We start from the raw sequence: 18,459 nt of genomic DNA, 5'->3' as shown, positions 1-18,459 counted from the left end.
AGGAGTCGGTTGGATTGCTGTTCTGTTCCACACACTACACTGTACACACGATGTAGTGTAGACAGCTTCTCCACAAAGGACCGACTCTGAGCAGACTTGGTGAAGGACTTCACCTGGTTTACTCCCATCACTGTTCCGTCCTGCAGTACATCGCCATCAACAAAATCAAATTCAAATTTCAGATTGTGACCAACAACCTTGGCACGCTTAAAATAGGTATGGAATTCCTTGTTTCCATCGTGAGTCTTGACATCACCAGAGGATCATCTGATAAATAAATGTATGCAAAATTACACAATAAAATTCTGTCATGAAGAGCTTCCACATAAATGAAACCCCGACCTCCAGAATTGATTGGCATATATAAACGATTAAGAGAGAACGAGGGTGGTGTGCTCTGTTATCAGACATGATCTGTGGTCAGGCGGTCAAGACCCTGGATGTCTTGTTTTGTCTATTACCCCAAAGGAATAGGAGAGGACTGGCACAGCAAAAGTATTGGTGGCATTGACCTTGTTTCGAGCATTTAGCTTGGAGCTACAGATTTTCTTGAAACGAGATTTATACTCGACCCGAAGTTTATCTTGAATCTGGGCATTCTGGGGCTTGTCTCGAACTTGCATTCCAAGATAGGTATATGCCTGATGTTCCACAAGATGCTCAATAACTCCTCCCCCTTGTAAACTGACCGATCCATCTTTGGTTACCATGCCACGTATTTCTATTATCATTATACTATTATTATTTCAAACCTATGTAAAATGATTACATATATTTACATCTTCCGTTTCTTATAATCACAAATTTAAATATATACACAGAAATGCTTCATTATATTACCACACATTTCAAACAAGCGGCACATAAACTTATACTTAAAATAAACTGCCATTGATGTCAAATTCCCAACATAATGGCACTCATTGAAATGCACAATGTCGTGCGTTGTTGTTAAGCGCCATTCGGGCGATATGTTGAATAAATGTGAGATGTTGCTTTTAGGTTTACCCAGACTTTTCAAAATGAGTGAGAGTTTGAAACAGAAAGGATAAAGAAGGACCTTATTCTGGTTTCCCCATTCCATCGGCGTGGCTCTTCAGATCAGTATATGTCTCCAACGCATCTCTCTTCTGGTAGCACGTGGGTTTGTGACGTCGGTGTGCCATCGTCCTGTTGACGATTGGTAATACCTGGTCACGACTATAATATTTACAAGCTGGTGTGATGTAGAAAGGATCTTACCATGTAAACAAGAAACATCACAATTTTGTCGAAAATCATACACTTAAGCCCAGCTTGTTTCATTGTACCTGTTCTCCATAAGTGTGTCACGTGTTTCGTTCTAATATAACAATTCTTGACGACTGCAACAGCTGGCAGAATTGTATTTCTAATGGAAAATAGTATAAATGGTTTCGGAATAGGTTTGACACACCTGCACATAGTTTCACAGACCTCAAGTGTCATCTTTTCTGATCAATCCCTCTGACATTGTCATCAGTTGAATAGCGTCTTGTGTATGATGCACCACTTTAACAGAAAAAATGAATACATGTCAATACCTGTCACAGTGGAGATACAACACTGGAATCTCTCGTCAGAAACAAACATCACAATGTCGAACGGCCGAGATGACATTGGAAACTTAGAATGGAAATCTGATGATGCAATTGCGTACGAGCAGAATGCCAGGGCATTTCGAAAAGGAATCACCACGGATGAGGCCATGAGGTATTATTCACAATACTATCAACAATATGAAGAGGTGAGGTATAACATTAACAGATACTCGTTGTTTTATAAACAATGTCTCTCAAAAGACAGGTGATTGTCAAATATATACACTTATGTAAGGACTGATCATGATATGACTGATTCTTTAAAATATTTGACACACCAAGTCATCCAGTTTTACGTTAGGGTACGGACATTTGGACGCGTGTTAAATTGTCACGAAAATATTGAAAAAGTTAGTTTGAATACATATACGAAAATTTTAATTGTGGGCTTACAAACACCTAATGTTATAATGTGTAGTGATTGTGGACGTTATCCGTAGTATATAAAACTCTTATGATATTTTTAACATACACTGTTCAAATACAGAGACAGATCTTTAAACCCTTAAATGTTGAATAATACATTATCATTCTGCACACACACACACACACACACACACACACACACACACACACACACACTCATATATATAAATATATAAGGTACTTATATATATATAAGGGTTTCTATATATATATTGGGGTTTTTAAAAATCTGTATATATATATATATGGTATATATATATATATATATATATGTATATATATATATATATATATATATATATATATATATATATATATATATATATATACCATATATATATATATATATATATATATATATGGCCTTCATGCATAACACACATCTTTGACAAAACTAAATGCTCTCTTTACATATTGTTGTGCTATGTACAATCATTTTCTGATTGACTAAAAACTAAAAACATAGAGACATTTTTGAGAAGCTGCGAGTGCCAGCTCCGAGGAAAAATCGAAAATTCTGGATGGTAAAGTTTGGTATAGTGGCAAACTGTGGTACAGTAAGTTGCAAACACTTTGTACTGTATAATACAACATAGCAAAGCTCGAATTCAACCATTCAGATGCGTGCACGGGACCGAAAATGAGCATCGCATCAAACTCCGGTAGTAATCTCTGACGTTCCATACCCCAAGCCGTAAGCCCTAATGGGTTTACTTGGGAGGGTTATTGGTCGAAGACAGCTTCCCATTCTTGTGAAGTCTCAACATGTTTCCTTTGTCGCACGTTTTGAGAAGCATGCGCATGTGTGTCACAAACACCAAGGCAACGAAGTTTCACTCTGGAGAAGTTACAGGAGAGTCAGACACTACAGTTGGTGTATATAAGAAAGCTTAAAACATTTTTTGATGATAAAACTTGCAACTTGGAACATGTTATGCATATTGAATCAGAAGAGCATGTTGACAACCCCACTGCTACGTGTGGGGAACACACAAACAGTCACAAGGCAGAATGTAGACAAACTGACATTCTCATACTCGAAGCAGTGACAGGCCTAGCGAGTGAATTAAGGGGTGTAGTGTCATCACTCACAAGACGAATATCGGAATTAGAAACTAACCTGGAAAATAATCTCAAGTCCTTAATCACGACTACAATAGAGACAGAGGTGAGGAAGTTCAAGGATGAATTTCAGAAAGATTTTTCCAGGTTAGAGTCAAAAGTGAATAAATTAGAACAAACACATGCTGAAATAGTGCAAAAGGGTGTAGTCTCTCAGAAAGCTGACTCATGCTCCATTGTGATCAAAGGACTAAAGGAAACTTCACAAAATGAAACACCTCAAGATTTGAAGAGCACTATTGAGGACCTGCTAGTCAACTCATTACAATTAGAAGGTGTAGAAGCTGTGAGCTGTGAACGCTCTGTCAGAAACCATGGTGAGAGCAGAAACCCAGGTCACATAGTCAACCAGCCTGGAACCCCAGAACAAAAACATTTGGTTGTGAAAAACAAAAGCATATCAAGGAATAAGAATAATATGGAAAATGTCTACATTGATAATTATAAATCAAGAGAAGAGCTTAAGGCAGAAAATAACATGCACATGCTTCTCAAAACGTGCGACAAAGGAAACGTGTTGAGACTTCACAAGAATGGGAAGCTGTCTTCGACCAATAACCCTCCCAAGTAAACCCATTAGGGCTTACGGCTTGGGGTATGGAACGTCAGAGGTTTTAAGAAAAACATGAAAAATATTGATGCTTTTAACCTTAGATGTGATGCTGTCAACTTTCTTGATTGTGATATCATTGGACTATGTGAAACAGTTTTACAAGGCACATATATAGTTGAACTCGAAAGATATGAATGGATAGGACAGAACCGGCAAAATTTACATGTCCGCGCTCAAAGAGGATCTGGTGGATTAGGATTTTTGGTGAAAAAAATCACTTATATCCACATGTTAAGAGACAAAATGACTTTAACTCAGAAGGATGTGGATACAGATAGGTAGAAACAATAAACCCGACATATACATGTGCATTGTTTACCTGCTTCCAAATGGAACAAGTCGGATGATAGATACCGAACTTTTTCTGAATGATCTCTTAGAGCAGTTTCATTTTTATTAAACAAAAGGAATGATATACATTTGAGATTTTAATTCTAGATGTGGAGATGTACAAGATATCATTGAAGGAGTAGACAGCTTGGAACTAAGAGAGGTTATTGACAATGTAATGAACACTAACGGTGAATCACTTATAAATTTTATTACAACCTCCAGCTTATGTATGTTAAACGGTCGTGTTGGTACGAAAGACTACATATATTTGAGAGCAAATCTGAAGTGGACTTTGTGTTATCCCCATATGAGCAGTGTCAGCATGTGTAGAACTTTACAGTACAAAGAATCAGTGAACTGATCAACAAAGCTGGTCTAGACCCACCACCAAATTTACCAGACCACTCAGTTTTAACATGGGAAGGTTTTTCACTACACACAAGTAATGATACGGAAAACACCAGAAAACCTACAAAATATATTATGAAGCATAATGCTGAAGATATTCCCTTTGATTTCCTCCTCAACAATGAAAGTATGAATCTATTAAAGAACCGGATTGAACAGACAAGTTTGAATCAGACAGGAACTGTATGATGAACTGTTGTCAACCATTAAAGAAGAAATGGACATGAAACTTGAACACTCGGTGATTCATACTAATCGGGACAGGAACAGGGCAAGGAAATCAAGAGCGAAGCCATATTGGTGTGAAGAGCTCCAATTAAAGTGGACAATGTGTGTGATAAAGAGAGGAGATGGACTAAGTATGAAGGGTCAAAGCTAGAAAAGGAGAACTAAGGAATATGTGCAGTGCAGCAAGAAAAGAATTTGACCAGCTACACCGCAAACATAAAAGGACTCACCAAAGAGAAAAACAACAAAATCACACATTCCTTATCTAAACCAAGTATTTTTTTAAAGATATTGGGAAACTCGGGGTAGAAAATGAAAGGAAAATCATGATACCTGAGGAAATACCCACAGAAGGAAGTAAAATTATAACTGACCATAAATTTGTGATGGACAGATGAAAAAATTATATTTCTGCCTTGCAAAACCCTGCCTTAAATATAGATACCCAACAAGCAGATCACTCGCAGGACTTATATAACATGTAACAGGAGGCGACTTTAACTGAAGCGGAAGACCTAAATATACCAATAAGTATAATAGAGGTTTCAGAGCCTATAAAACCAATGAAAATGAACAAGGCCACAGGAATTGACAATATTCAAGCAGAGGTTGTAAAGAATGATGCATTCTACACAGGATGTCCAATCTCATGTTTGTGTCTGGTTTAGTACCTACCCTATGGAGAAGAGGAATTATTAGCCCAATACCGAAAAGTGGAGATGGTGACCAACGGATCCCGATGAATTATAGAGGAATCACACTTCTCTGTATCCCATAAAACATACTCATGACTTCTAAATAACAGAACATCCAGCTGGCAAGAAAAGCATAATCTCCCATCATCTGCACAAAATGGATTCAGAAAAAGACGCTCATGTCAGGACCATATTCACACTCCAACAAAAATTCTCTACAATAGGAAAATGTCAAAACTGGCAACGTATAATTATATGCTTTGTGGATGTGAAAAAAACTTTTGATTCGGTGAAAATATATCTTCTGTGGTACAAGCTAACGAATCTGTATGGAATTCATGGAGCTATGTTAAATGCTGTTCAACCACTATACCACGATGTTAAATGCTGTGTCAAAGTCAAAACTGAAAGGACAGAGTGGTTTGATGTATCTTCTGGAGTAAAACAAGGCTGTTGTTTGTCGCCAACATTATTCGCCATGTATGTGAATGATAGTATACATAATCTGAAGTGTGGAATAGATATTGATAACATCAACATATCTATTTTGTTATATGCAGTTGAAATTGTGCTTATATCCCCAGAAGAAGGCAAACTACAGAAATTACTTAATCACCTACACAAGCGGTCCCAACGATGGAATCTCCTTATGAACGTAGATAAACGATCCTTCAATGCAGGCCAGTGCCAATGCCCAGGTCAACAGTGCAGTTCAGTTGTGGTGATATGAAAAAATGCTGTTTTCAATACAGATATTTAGGTATGTGGATAAATGAATTCTGTGACTATAAAAAAAACGTGCAATAAATGTGTAAATGTGCAAACAGAGCTCTTCGTGTGATAATGAGCACGTTTAATGCTCTGGGTGGGGTCAGTTTATACCCAGCTGCTTGACAGCTTTGTGCAGCCTATACTTAATTACAGTGTTTCTGTCTGGGGTATGAATATGTACAAGGAAATCAGTAATAAGGCCATTGGATTTTTCTTGGGAGTAAGGAAAAAAGTTCTAACGTAGCTGTCAGAAGTGAGATGGGATGGAGTAGTGCATACTCGAAAGTTAGGATTGAAGTACTGACAGTCTGGACAGTCAGAAGAAAGTCTTCATGGGACTATAAAGTTATAGAATTTGGATTCATGGAGAGCATGATGTAATTGATTATTGTGTATCAACAAGCAGATCGACCTTCCTCAGCAGATGGTGTTAGATATGTCGGATAGAGAGAATTGGAACTCAGATTTACTTAATGACAGTAATAAGTTAAATGTTATTAAATTAAGAGCCTTTAAACAGGAAATATATCTATATATCTATATATCTATCTATCTCAATATATATATATATATATCTACATATATCTATCTATCTATCTATATAAACATATGTAAACAATATGTAAACAATATCCATCCGTCCGTTGATCCATCCATAGCCGCCCATTGAATCACCCACCCATCCATAGACACACATGCGTGTGCATCCACCCACACGCACCCACCCATACATACACATGTTATCAGTTGTTCACTGGTCACGGGGGGAACATGGGTTGATGTACCCTTTGTGTTCACTGAGCCAGAAGAGTCCCGAAGGTCCAGTGAACAACGTGTCTGACTTACCGAAAACCTCAGTGTTAAGCCCGAACTGTTTGAAGAACGGGTATTGGATGGTGACAGTGAGTACCGAAGTTAGGCAGCAGCCTAAACACTACTCATACGAAGTACCAAACAAATTCCCATCGATATTATATATATATCGATATATATATATAGTCTTTGAAGGGCATTTAGAAGTGAAATGCATAAGAATGAAGATTTTATGGATATCAACTTCTTTATATGAGAACACAACGTTTCGGAGTTAATGCTTACTCCTTCATCAGGTGATTGAGAATGGGGTACAGAGGGTTATTGTTTTACCTGTACATATAAATATAGCTCTGTACCCCATTCTCAATCACCTGATGAAGGAGTAAGCATTAACTCCGAAACGTTGTGTTCTCATATAAAGAAGTTGATATCCATAAAATCTTCATTCTTCTGATATATATAATAATATCGATGGGAATTTGTTTGGTACCAAAACGAAGTACCAAACAAATTCCCATCGATATTATATATATGGCTCAGTGAACACAAAGGGTACATCAACCCATGTTCCCCTCGTGACCAGTGAACAACTGATAACATGTGTATGTATGGGTGGGTGCGTGTGGGTGGATGCACACGCATGTGTGTCTATGGATGGGTGGGTGATTCAATGGGCGGCTATGGATGGATCAACGGACGGATGGATATTGTTTACATAACATATAATTTAATAGTAACTAGGAAGACCAGGGCTATATAGATAGGGATACATTGTCTATGGCTCTATAGTGTGGTACTCGACAGCTGGTACAGGCTCTATCATCTAACGATGAACCTCATATAGCATAAAACCCAGCCTATTCTAAAGCGTGCAAGCGTTTGATAAAATATATGTCAAAGGCACCATCTGGCGAAGTTACTAGCATAATGATAACACGTTATTTCTGAAGCAGGGCTACTTAGGTGGTACAAATACAGACTGTTAAGTGTTGTGCCTTTCCAGTACTGTCTCAAAATGAGAAACGCACCTTTAGGAAAGTGTTTTAGGCAAGAGAATATACTCGTAACTGTTCATTGAAAAGTAATCTGCCCGCTGTGTTGGTGATTCTTTTTGACGAAGGAATAACCATTTTTATTTCTTTAACTCAGAATTTTCTCAAAGGTTACACTATCCATTATGTAGTCAGAATGTTTTACTAGGGGCTGCATAGAACCTGAACTCACACATGTTGTGTCTACATCTTACAGCGATTCGTCTCCGTCATTCATCTTTTTTGTATGGCTAGAATGTTATAGTGTTGTGTGACGACAAGCTGATTTCACACTGAATTCCTTCTGAGTCAACGTTTTCGTCTAGTCAGGAAGGACAACGGCACATAAAAATGAGAGCATAGCGTCGCTGTCCTCGGTCAAATCGGTTTCTCCTTTACAATACACTTCAAGATCATAAGCGGTATCAACCTGTGATAAATATTTCATTTTACCACAAAAAGGAAGATGGGTACTTTGAAATCATCTCAGTAAATTATCATTCGTCGATATATACACACGAGCATAAACTGAGTACCACCTGAATTAGCTGGCATTTTAAACATCCAGATAAAAACAGGCGATCACACAACATCACACTCGAAAGCATATGCACAACACACACGCCACACAGTATCTCAGAAGTATGTTGTATACTCTCGAGGAAAGGGGGTAAGTGCATTAGGATGTTAATTATATGAATGTAGTATGTGTACTGTAGTTTTTGACCTGATTTAAAGGTAGGCAATACTAAATCACTACTTTTCTTGGCACGGCAGGACGTAGATTTCAGAAAACACACGATGACACGTTATTGGTAGACATGACGCCGGAATGCCCTGTCATTACGATATTATGCCGTTATGACATTATGCAAAGGGATTATACATATATTGGTTGGGTTATATTTATTCATTTTGCCAAACCAAGAATATGTTAGTTCTTCCAAGGAAACAGATCAGAAATCTCTCTTTCTCTTTCTCTCTCTCACTCACTCACTCAAACGCACACACACACACACACACACATACACACACCGCCTCTCTCTCTCACTGACACCACCTCACTAAAACACCTGCTTAACCACTTTCCCACACTGACTGATTGACGTTTCTTGCTCAAGGATCTCCGGCCAGGACGGTACAACGGTCCCAGGATTGCTGCTGATGCTGTGGCCCGCTACTATCCCCGGGGCAGGGACCAGAAGAAGGTCATTGACATTGCCGCAGGGACGGGATTCGTTGCTGAGAATGTAAGCATTGGTTTGACCTTTATAATGGTCAGGCATTCTTGTAATTCAACTGGATGTAAATTCGCATCATTGTGTGTATTTGTCGCTAGTTTTTCGGTTTATATATTTGCACATACACGTGCACGAACATTCACCCATGCATGTAAACATGCAAGCCTCAGACACACACCAACACAGTGACATCTATATTGTCCTGCTTTACATCGAACATTGATGAGATATTTTGGTAACAACAGTTAAGTAAACATACTAACTGATCCTCTGTTATTGTACACATATGTGTACTAATTTAATTCTTAATAAATCTTGAATACTATTGAATAAATACACGTTTGTTGAAGTGATCAATACTTCGAGTATCCATGTATGCTTCCACAGCTAAATCTAGTACGGAAATAAACCATTTGAATGTATATAACACGTGTTTGTATAATATACATATATTAACATACGGACGCATATTCAAATGCATTCTGAGGGTTCCATGTATGCGTATTGTCCTTGGCTATTGTCCTCTGTTATTCAGATACAGTTTCCCGTGTAATATCACGTTTCTTGCTCTGGAAGTCAGCAGCAATTAGTTTCATGCCATGTTCATTTATCTGATTAAAATACTGTACACACCAACTTTCTCTAGTGTCATTTTACACCCAGTCAAGCAAATTCCAGTCCTGGGTGTTGGGGTGTGTGTGTGCGGGGCGGGGATGGGGGTGGGGTTGGGGGTGGGGGTGGGGTGGAGTGGATAGTGGGGGGTGTATCGTCCAATGAATATAACTGTATAGTTCAGGCGTATTTCTAAATAATATCGAAACAATTAATACAAGGTCAGATGCGAATGTTTCAGTTGAAGGCACATGGCTTCACGTACGTAGACGCCCTTGAACCGTCGGCCAACATGATTGCTCGGGCCAAGCAGAAGGGCCTGTATCAAAAGATCTACGAAAACATGTTAGGACAAGATCCTTTGCCAATAACAGCTGGTAAGCACGTGACTATATCTGGGTGTGACTGGTCTCAGTGCCATCTACGTCAAACGCTATCCCTTTCATAAGAATAATCTGTTGACACTAAAGTCGACTGAGCATGTGTCTATAATTCACTGTGAAATGGTGACCCTGCCAGGTGCTCACGACTAAAAGAGCGTAACCTGCACAACCCGTGACATACGCCAAAAGCACATGCAGACGCAAGTATTTTGCAGGCATGAGAACATAGAAAAAAGGGAAAGAAAAAATAAAAGAAATATTTCAGGAACCGTACCAAATCACGCGCATAAAACATTTAAAAAAAATGTTTCTGGAACATTTCAGGAAATGTTTTTAGGATGTTATTAAAACAATATTTTTGGTCTGTTAGCTGGGGAAGTAATGCACTGGAACGTTTGAAGTTGAAGTAGTCCATCTCTTTATATGTTCTCATTACCGTTTGTTGTTGTTGTGACACTTCATCATTCGTTGAGACATATCACATACATATACACACTGATGCCGCTTCACGATAGGAGACACCGACACTGGTGAAATAAACACAGACCTTCCCTAGGTTGAGCCTCTCAATGTATTACAGTATGTTACGTCGGCAGATACGTACGACTGTGCAGTCGTCTGCGGTGGATTTGGGGAAGGACATATTCCATGTTGTGGATTATATGAACTCCTCCGGATTACAAAACCAGGTAACAACCACAAAGGATACAGAAAGAATACGCTGATCTGAAACCCAATGATTTCATATTTCACTTGTTCTCATATCTAATGCAAGTAGTTTGTTTGAGATGCATTCTAGAAGTGGCATGGAGATGGCAAAAACTGATGAACTACTGTATATTCACAATAGCGATATTTTGGTGTAGCTTCTTATACCGTTTTCAAGCATATGAAAGAATGGTGGAGTACACAAGCTTATATTAATGGCACATGTAAATATAGTAACGAGATAACAATAATTAATGCTTTGTTATTATTATGTCATCTCATTCTCGAATCACTAATAAAGAAGTTGATCATCCATAAATGTTTTGCCATCGCCCGAATACGACTATCAAACTATATCAAGGAAACAAATAAAAGTCATGTTTCATTCATTTTTTTCAGGTGGTGTGATATGCAATGTGATGAGAGAAGAATACTTAAATGAAGTGGAGGAATACAGGGAATGTCTCGAGCCACTCATGAACTCGTTAGAAAAAGCAGGAAAGTGGTCACTGATCTCACGTGACGTCGTTCCAGACTATTTTATTGACCTGCCAGGGATTGTATTCATGTACAATGTTAACTGAAATCGTCAGCCAACTTAATAACGACGGTCATATGCCAATTAAATATGTCAACGTACTGAATAGCAATTTACACAGTTCAAAAAGAGTCTTATTTGAAGTAATAAAAACTTCGTCCTCTGTTGCAGTTGAGTGAACCTTTTCAATTCGGAAGTTGATAGGCCAAACATGCACGTGCCTATTCCAACAACTCTAATAACGTCCTGGCGTACAAGAAGGGCATACCGAGAACTATTGGTGAAATTGACTTGTTAACAATGAGCCGATGTAGTTTGAGCTGACTTATCGCTCAGCCACTGAGTGGGCGGAAATGGGGCAAATAGAACTTCTTAGATGAAGGGAGACGTAATAATTCGACAGACAAGCACAAGAACAGCATTACACAATGCCATTTAGAGGTCAAATGGTCAAATGTAAATGTTATATTAAGGATTACACTTACTTAGTAAAGCACAGATTCTGGGTGCCTTTTGTAATTTAAATATTGCAGCATAAAGAAATATTCTGTCCAAAAACAACAAACAAATATTTATTGAATGTCATAATGTAGCACATTTTCTTATTTTTGTTTTGTTATTTTTTGTTTATTCTGTTTGCACATTTTTTCAAAGTATAAGTCACATGTTTCATACTGTAATCAACAAACTATATACATACCAACTGCATGCTCTTAATATTTTCAAGAGAATATGCAGGGATCAATTCACGAAATGCTATCCTACATGCAAGTGACAACCTGTGACAAGGACCTGGGTGCTCCAGCAAAATTCCAGTTGTAACGTAGTGTGTTAAAACATCAGACGTTTCGGTGCATATACACATATTTCCGTGGTGTAGTTCCCATGAAACCATAGCAACACAGATACAAAGCCGATCCCTGTTTATAAGAATTTTCATAGCCGAGTCATTGTTTTAAATGAGTCATTGTGGCCTCTACAATTTCCAGTTATTATTTTGAACGTTTCTATTGAAGATGATAGGAGTAGAACATGAAGTATTATGGTAACAGATGAGCAAAGCAACTGGGAAAGACATGTGTGTCTGTGCCGGTTTCAAGAAGGTAAAATAACATGAAATAGACGTCTACGAAAATAGATGTTGCATGTCTGGTGGTGCTAGCTACCATACTGGCGTCAACCGGGGTTACGTGGTCCTAGTTAGTCTTGACTCACGGAAGATAATGCGGTCACATTCTCCCCAAAATGATAAATCATAGAAAAAAAAAGCATGAGAGTAACAGAAAGTAAATGTCCGATTACCCGATAATAAATTTATGACCTTCTTAATTCACACCATCGTAACCTTATGTACGTGACTTCAGACATGCGAGCTAGTTGCACCGTAAATACAGAGGGAAGTTAGTCCAACGACTTGATCCTCAGACTAACCGCTGGTGATTGTTTCCCCAACTGATGGATTTCACATGAATAGTAATAAATCAGTGGTACATTTATTATGTGTGAATTACTTTTACGGTGGTATTTGTATGTTTCTATATATATCTGTATATGTTTTTTTTAGATTTATGAGTTTAAATTTGGGTCATATATTTTGCAACCCACTTGATATAGATATATGTTTTACAATGTGTCGACAGTTCCAACATAGGGGAGAAAATATACTAGTATATCAAACAAAGGTGAGCCACATATTTCATATTCCATACAATATAGATAAATGCTGAATAATGTGACCACAACTCTGTCATATATAACATATGTTTAACAATGTGTCGACTGTTCCAACGTCGAGGAGAGAATATATATCACGCACAGGTCGGTGACATTTTTTACAGCTCACATGATGTGAACAAATGTTGAACAGTGTGTCGGCAGATCGAACATAAAGCAGGGAAGATATATAACATTCAATTTAAAAGTAAAAACAGATGAAATAGTTCGTACAGTAGAGTATAACTCGGACGCTATTAATATAAACAGTTAGAAAACCTATCACCTCTAAAGGGCAAATCACTAATCTGCGTGAAGACATGAACATACGTCTTCTAATCCAAGAGACGCACTCCCGCAAGACTAACCTTTATGTCTAAGAAATTCCTGACGATAAAGATGCTAACAGAAAGAATGTCGTGAACTTTTCACAGCACTTGGCTTGCAAAGATCACGGAATAGGAGACAGACATCATTCTATACTTCAGAAAGGTGCAAGGTACCCCTCGAAGTTTATCGCTATCGAGGTAACCCCATTGATGTAAACATCTCTACTTACCTGCAGTTCGATTGAATGTCTGCCACTTTAAATTACGTATATCACAACAAACATTTATTTCTACAACCACTGTTTACCTAGCCCAACATCCGAACAGACATACATGACTTACTAACTGACACTAATACTACGTTCGACGCAGCGCGATATATACTCCGTGCTCTGTGTTCGAGCTGCCGACACACTGTTGAACAATTATTTACAACATGTGGGCTGTAAAACTTTATGTGGTATATATGATCCATGCTCTGTTAGAGCTGTCGACACACTGTATTGCATACGTGTGCAGGGAAGCGGTGATAAACAGACGCATTTTCAATCAAAATTGGATAGTTTACTGGACTGTTCAGTCAAATTCGAGTATTTTACGTAGTCGTGGTAGGATGAAGTAATCGAAATACACCAAATGTCGAATAGCCACTCGCAGAATAGATGGTATACGTGTACATGTATATCATAGGTACATGCTAACTGTAAATGCCATCCATGAACTAATTTCAGGCATCAAAACTATTTCGTGAACATTACATTCGAATATAGTATATGCTGATGAACAGGCAACTTGGAGTGTATGTGTGCGTGTGTGTACGTGTGTGTGTACGTGTGTGTGTACGTGTGTGTGTGTGTGTGTGTGTGTGTGTGTGTGTGTGTGTGTGTGTGTTTTCCGAGATTGATGGTTCAATGCTGTGCACTGTCAGACTCAAAGTAAACTAGAACTCTAGTTAATCCATCATCCTGATGATGATAGCGCTGTTTACGGCAGGGTCGACTCCATGTGCTTCTATGCGGAGACAGCTTTACTCTTTTTATGTAGAGAAATACTTGGTCACACAAAGACGAGTGCCTAAAGTGAAATCATGTTACCCGTAAGCAGTCAGTGAAAATGGATGAAAACGTCTGTTGATTGTTGGTTTCCAACCACAGTGCATATGCCAAAATATACTCTTTTGATCACTGCATATGAAAGACTTTTGGTTAGTCATAAACGAAACACCATTTTTTTAAAAAAAAAAAAAAAATTGTGGTTAAATAATAACATGCGCCTAAAAGTTTCTAAAAAGCCGTCTGCTTCTCTCTCGCCAGCAAACGAAACCGCAGAGAGGTTTCGTAACTCTGTCGCCAGAGCCCTACAGTGAAGTCATAGAAGGAGCAATTTCCAGTCAAATGTATAGAAAACGTGTAGGAAGCTCGCAATTTTGCTGATTTCTCGACGTCACCAAAGACATGCCGAATTGTTGTGCTGCCGTCAATGTTCCTTGGCGTCGGGTGACGGTGTCACTATGCACAGATTTCCACCAGACTCCGTAGTTTGTGCTTAAATTGGTTGTTAGTGTGTGCGAAGTGAGCTTTGTGGAAGCCTGTGGTATATACTAAATCGGATGGTTCGCCCTTTACCACGCTTCCAGGATAGAAAATGGAGTTCACGTTTCATCGAGTTTATAAAATCAAGACTACATACTACACATTGCTGGCCAAAAGGATCAAGATATAACGCTTTCTTCCTCGGAAACGAGGTTGTTATGTTATAAACAGTGTCATGTAAATACCCAATATATGTCAATAAAATACATGTTTTACTACCAGTAGAAAGTAATTTTGATTTTGTAAGTCGGTGAAAACAAACTTAAATAGCATTCATCCTCAGACAGGGCGCCGCCATTTCTGAAAACCGTGAAGTCACGGGCTAAAGTGCGTTGGAATTATTGAGATTATGATTTGTTCTCATCAAGTTAGAAACTCAAAAGTACTTTTTACTGGTAGTTCAATGTGCATCTGAATCATGGCCAAAAGGATTTTGCACGAGACAACTTTTAACATAAGGACTTCTTCCAAGGAAGCAAGGTGGGGGTCGAAGTGACATTTATACTGCAAGCAATGTCATATTGACCTCCACCTCATTTCCAAGAGTGAAATTGTTATGTTATAAGCAATGTCATGCAAAATCCTATTGTCCATCAATAAAATACATATTTTACTACCAGTAGAAAGTAATTGTCCATTTGTAAGTCGGTGAAAACAAACTTAAATAGCATTCATCCCATGACAGGGCGCCGCCATTTTTGAAAATCGTGGAGTCAAATCCATTTGAATTAATAAGATTATGTATTGTGTGTTCTCATCAAGTTAGAAAATCAAAACTACATAAATGTGTACTTGAATCATTACATTGAATCATAAGAGTTTAGAACAAGAAGGGGGAGCGTTACACGCATCCCACCAAACTATCATTCAACACAACCAAACGTTATGGAAAGTGCATAGCTTCATAACTGTAAAAAATGCACATGTCTGATAGCAGTGAATGTCATACATGAGTCATTTTATTAGGGGAGCGAATAAAAGCCATCAGTAAATACAAAAAAGAAAGTGAACAATTGTTGATCCAAATAGAAGATGGCACGGGATTCAAAACGTAAATCTGAACGAAACCTCTATTCCAAACAAGTGCCCGTTCGCTGAATGACCTGAATGAAAGAACAACTGTATTGTGCCAATGATCAGAAAGTCGTCAACTGTAATGTGTGTGCTCGGTGAAGGGAACCTTCTGTTCCCTTCTGTATCTTTATTTAGTGATAAAACACACTGACGCATTGTCAGCACTGTATGTAATTGGACAACGGCGCATACATTTCTGCTTGAGGAGACTGGGTATATTTTTAAAAATACAAAGGTGTTTTGTAGGATGAAAGTGAAAAGTCGTATATATAATCAAGAAATACATTTTTCTAATGACATGATAGAATACTGTATATTGAAGCTGGGAAGGTCCTGGAGGACATGGAGAGTGAGACCTGCTACAGCGTTCAGGTCTTTCCTTGACGATATACAGAATATACCAAATTCATTGACTCTATATTATTGCATCATATACGAACTATGCTGTGGTGAAATCAGTCGCATTCAGGATTACTTAGCATGATTAGCCAGGCGCACACCTACGTGTACGTGTGCGTGTGGTGCTGGTCTTGGGAGTGAAGGGTTTGTTGAGTGTGTGGGGTTTTGAGCTTGCACATGTCTTTACCGATGCTCCTAGTGCAGTGAGACAATACCAACAAGAAGAATCGAAGCCGACGTTTGGAACACTTCTCTCCAAACAGATATTCTTTCCACTGGAACAAGTTGGAGGTACTTTCAACGCAGTCTTACAATTGCTAAAAAACAAATATCATTCAATATGTAATGGATCATTATTACGACGACGAAGAGTCTGTGAGTAATTTTACCAAAGTCAGTGAAATCAGTTTATATGACGTAAATCCCCACATGGGTACAATGTGTGAGGCCCATTTTCTGGTGTCCCCCGTGATATTGCTAGAATATTGATAAAAGCGGCTTAAAAACAAACTCACTCATTCATTCACTTGTGCCTGAATGAATGATATACTGAAGTGCTTTATTGATTTAGGGCAAGAATAGCATATAATAATAGCTAGCATCAGGAATGATGTCTTCCGTTAATGTCTCGAAAATTATTACATTTGTATACATTGCAAGTAAATCAGTTCAACTTGTTTGGGGCTTCGGGTCAAAGTTTCATCATGAATATGTACTTTTAGATAAATAATTCTCGTGATAATTGCATCAACGGTATGCAAACGGTCAAATCACATCATGAAATGATGACACCACTGCTTGAAGTAAAACTGATAAGCAGTTAAGTGTTTGGATATGGTAGAAGGACACATAACTGGGAGTTAATAATGTGGAGACAGACAGTTACTCGTCCATTTTGTACACATTGAATTCAGCTTTAAGATTCTCAAACAAAGCTCATATCGTTGATATGTCAAATATTTATTCCAAAAATTGCACTGTCATGAGCATACAAAATAAACAGTCTTCTTCACACTGCAGGTGATAGTAACTCAGTAGTAGCCGATTCCTGAAACAAAAAGTAGTCACATGTAAAACTGGGACTTATGGAAAAGTAAGAAGGGAATGTTGAGACTGCTTGCACGATAAAGTATACCATGTAGTTCAAGTAGCTGACACAGCTATGAAGATGTTTATCAACTAACATCAGCTAATTTGCGTAAAATAGTAATAAATACATGGGTACGTGGTCTCATTTCGTAAGAGTGGCCATAGGTTTAAAATGGAATAACGGATGAAATAAAGTGACAACATGTGTTGTGAAATACCTTTTCCTAGTCCGATTCCGTATCCTGGCATTCCGTAGAAACCACCGTAGCCTCCATACAGACCACCCATTCCTCCGTACAGGCCATACCCGTAGCATCGTAAAGACCTCCGTGCATTGCACCTATTCCGTAGCCTAATGCGCCCAGCCCACCCATTCCATGTACTCCATACAGACCGGTTGGTTCACCCAAGGCGGTAACAGCCAGGCAGGCAACCAGGACGGCGACGATCTTCATCATCTTGGGTACCTGTTCAGTAACATTAAAATCATCTTGAAGACAGGGAAACAACATGTTATCATTACTCGTCTGGAGAATTTACTTCTTGCCACTCCCAATCAATGATGTTATCACTTTAGGCAACTAGATATGCTTTGCAAATTTGTACTTTGATTTAGTTATATTAGCTGAAAAAAGAGAAGTGTGCAGCGCAGCGGAAGAATGAAAACTTCAAAGTAATCACGTTTATCACAGGCCAAGAAAGCTACTTACAGTTTGGTT

The 18,459-nt window shown here is 38.4% G+C and overlaps 1 protein-coding gene across 1 annotated transcript; it reads left to right on the top strand.

Annotated features, from left to right (window-relative positions):
* Positions 1 to 1,615: 1,615 nt before the first annotated feature.
* LOC137265569 (methyltransferase-like protein 27) lies at positions 1,616 to 11,606 on the top strand. The gene is made up of 5 exons (XM_067800988.1): positions 1,616 to 1,765; positions 9,184 to 9,312; positions 10,157 to 10,292; positions 10,895 to 10,987; positions 11,406 to 11,606. The coding sequence occupies exons 1-5, from the start codon at positions 1,616 to 1,618 to the stop codon at positions 11,588 to 11,590; spliced, it is 693 nt and encodes a 230-aa protein (XP_067657089.1). The 3' UTR covers positions 11,591 to 11,606.
* Positions 11,607 to 18,459: the final 6,853 nt, after the last annotated feature.

This window comes from Haliotis asinina, chromosome 15 (assembly GCF_037392515.1).
Source record: "Haliotis asinina isolate JCU_RB_2024 chromosome 15, JCU_Hal_asi_v2, whole genome shotgun sequence".
Lineage (NCBI taxonomy): Eukaryota > Metazoa > Mollusca > Gastropoda > Lepetellida > Haliotidae > Haliotis > Haliotis asinina.
The sequence above is the reverse complement of the archived record's forward strand: the minus strand, read 5'-3'. Positions and strand labels throughout refer to the sequence as shown.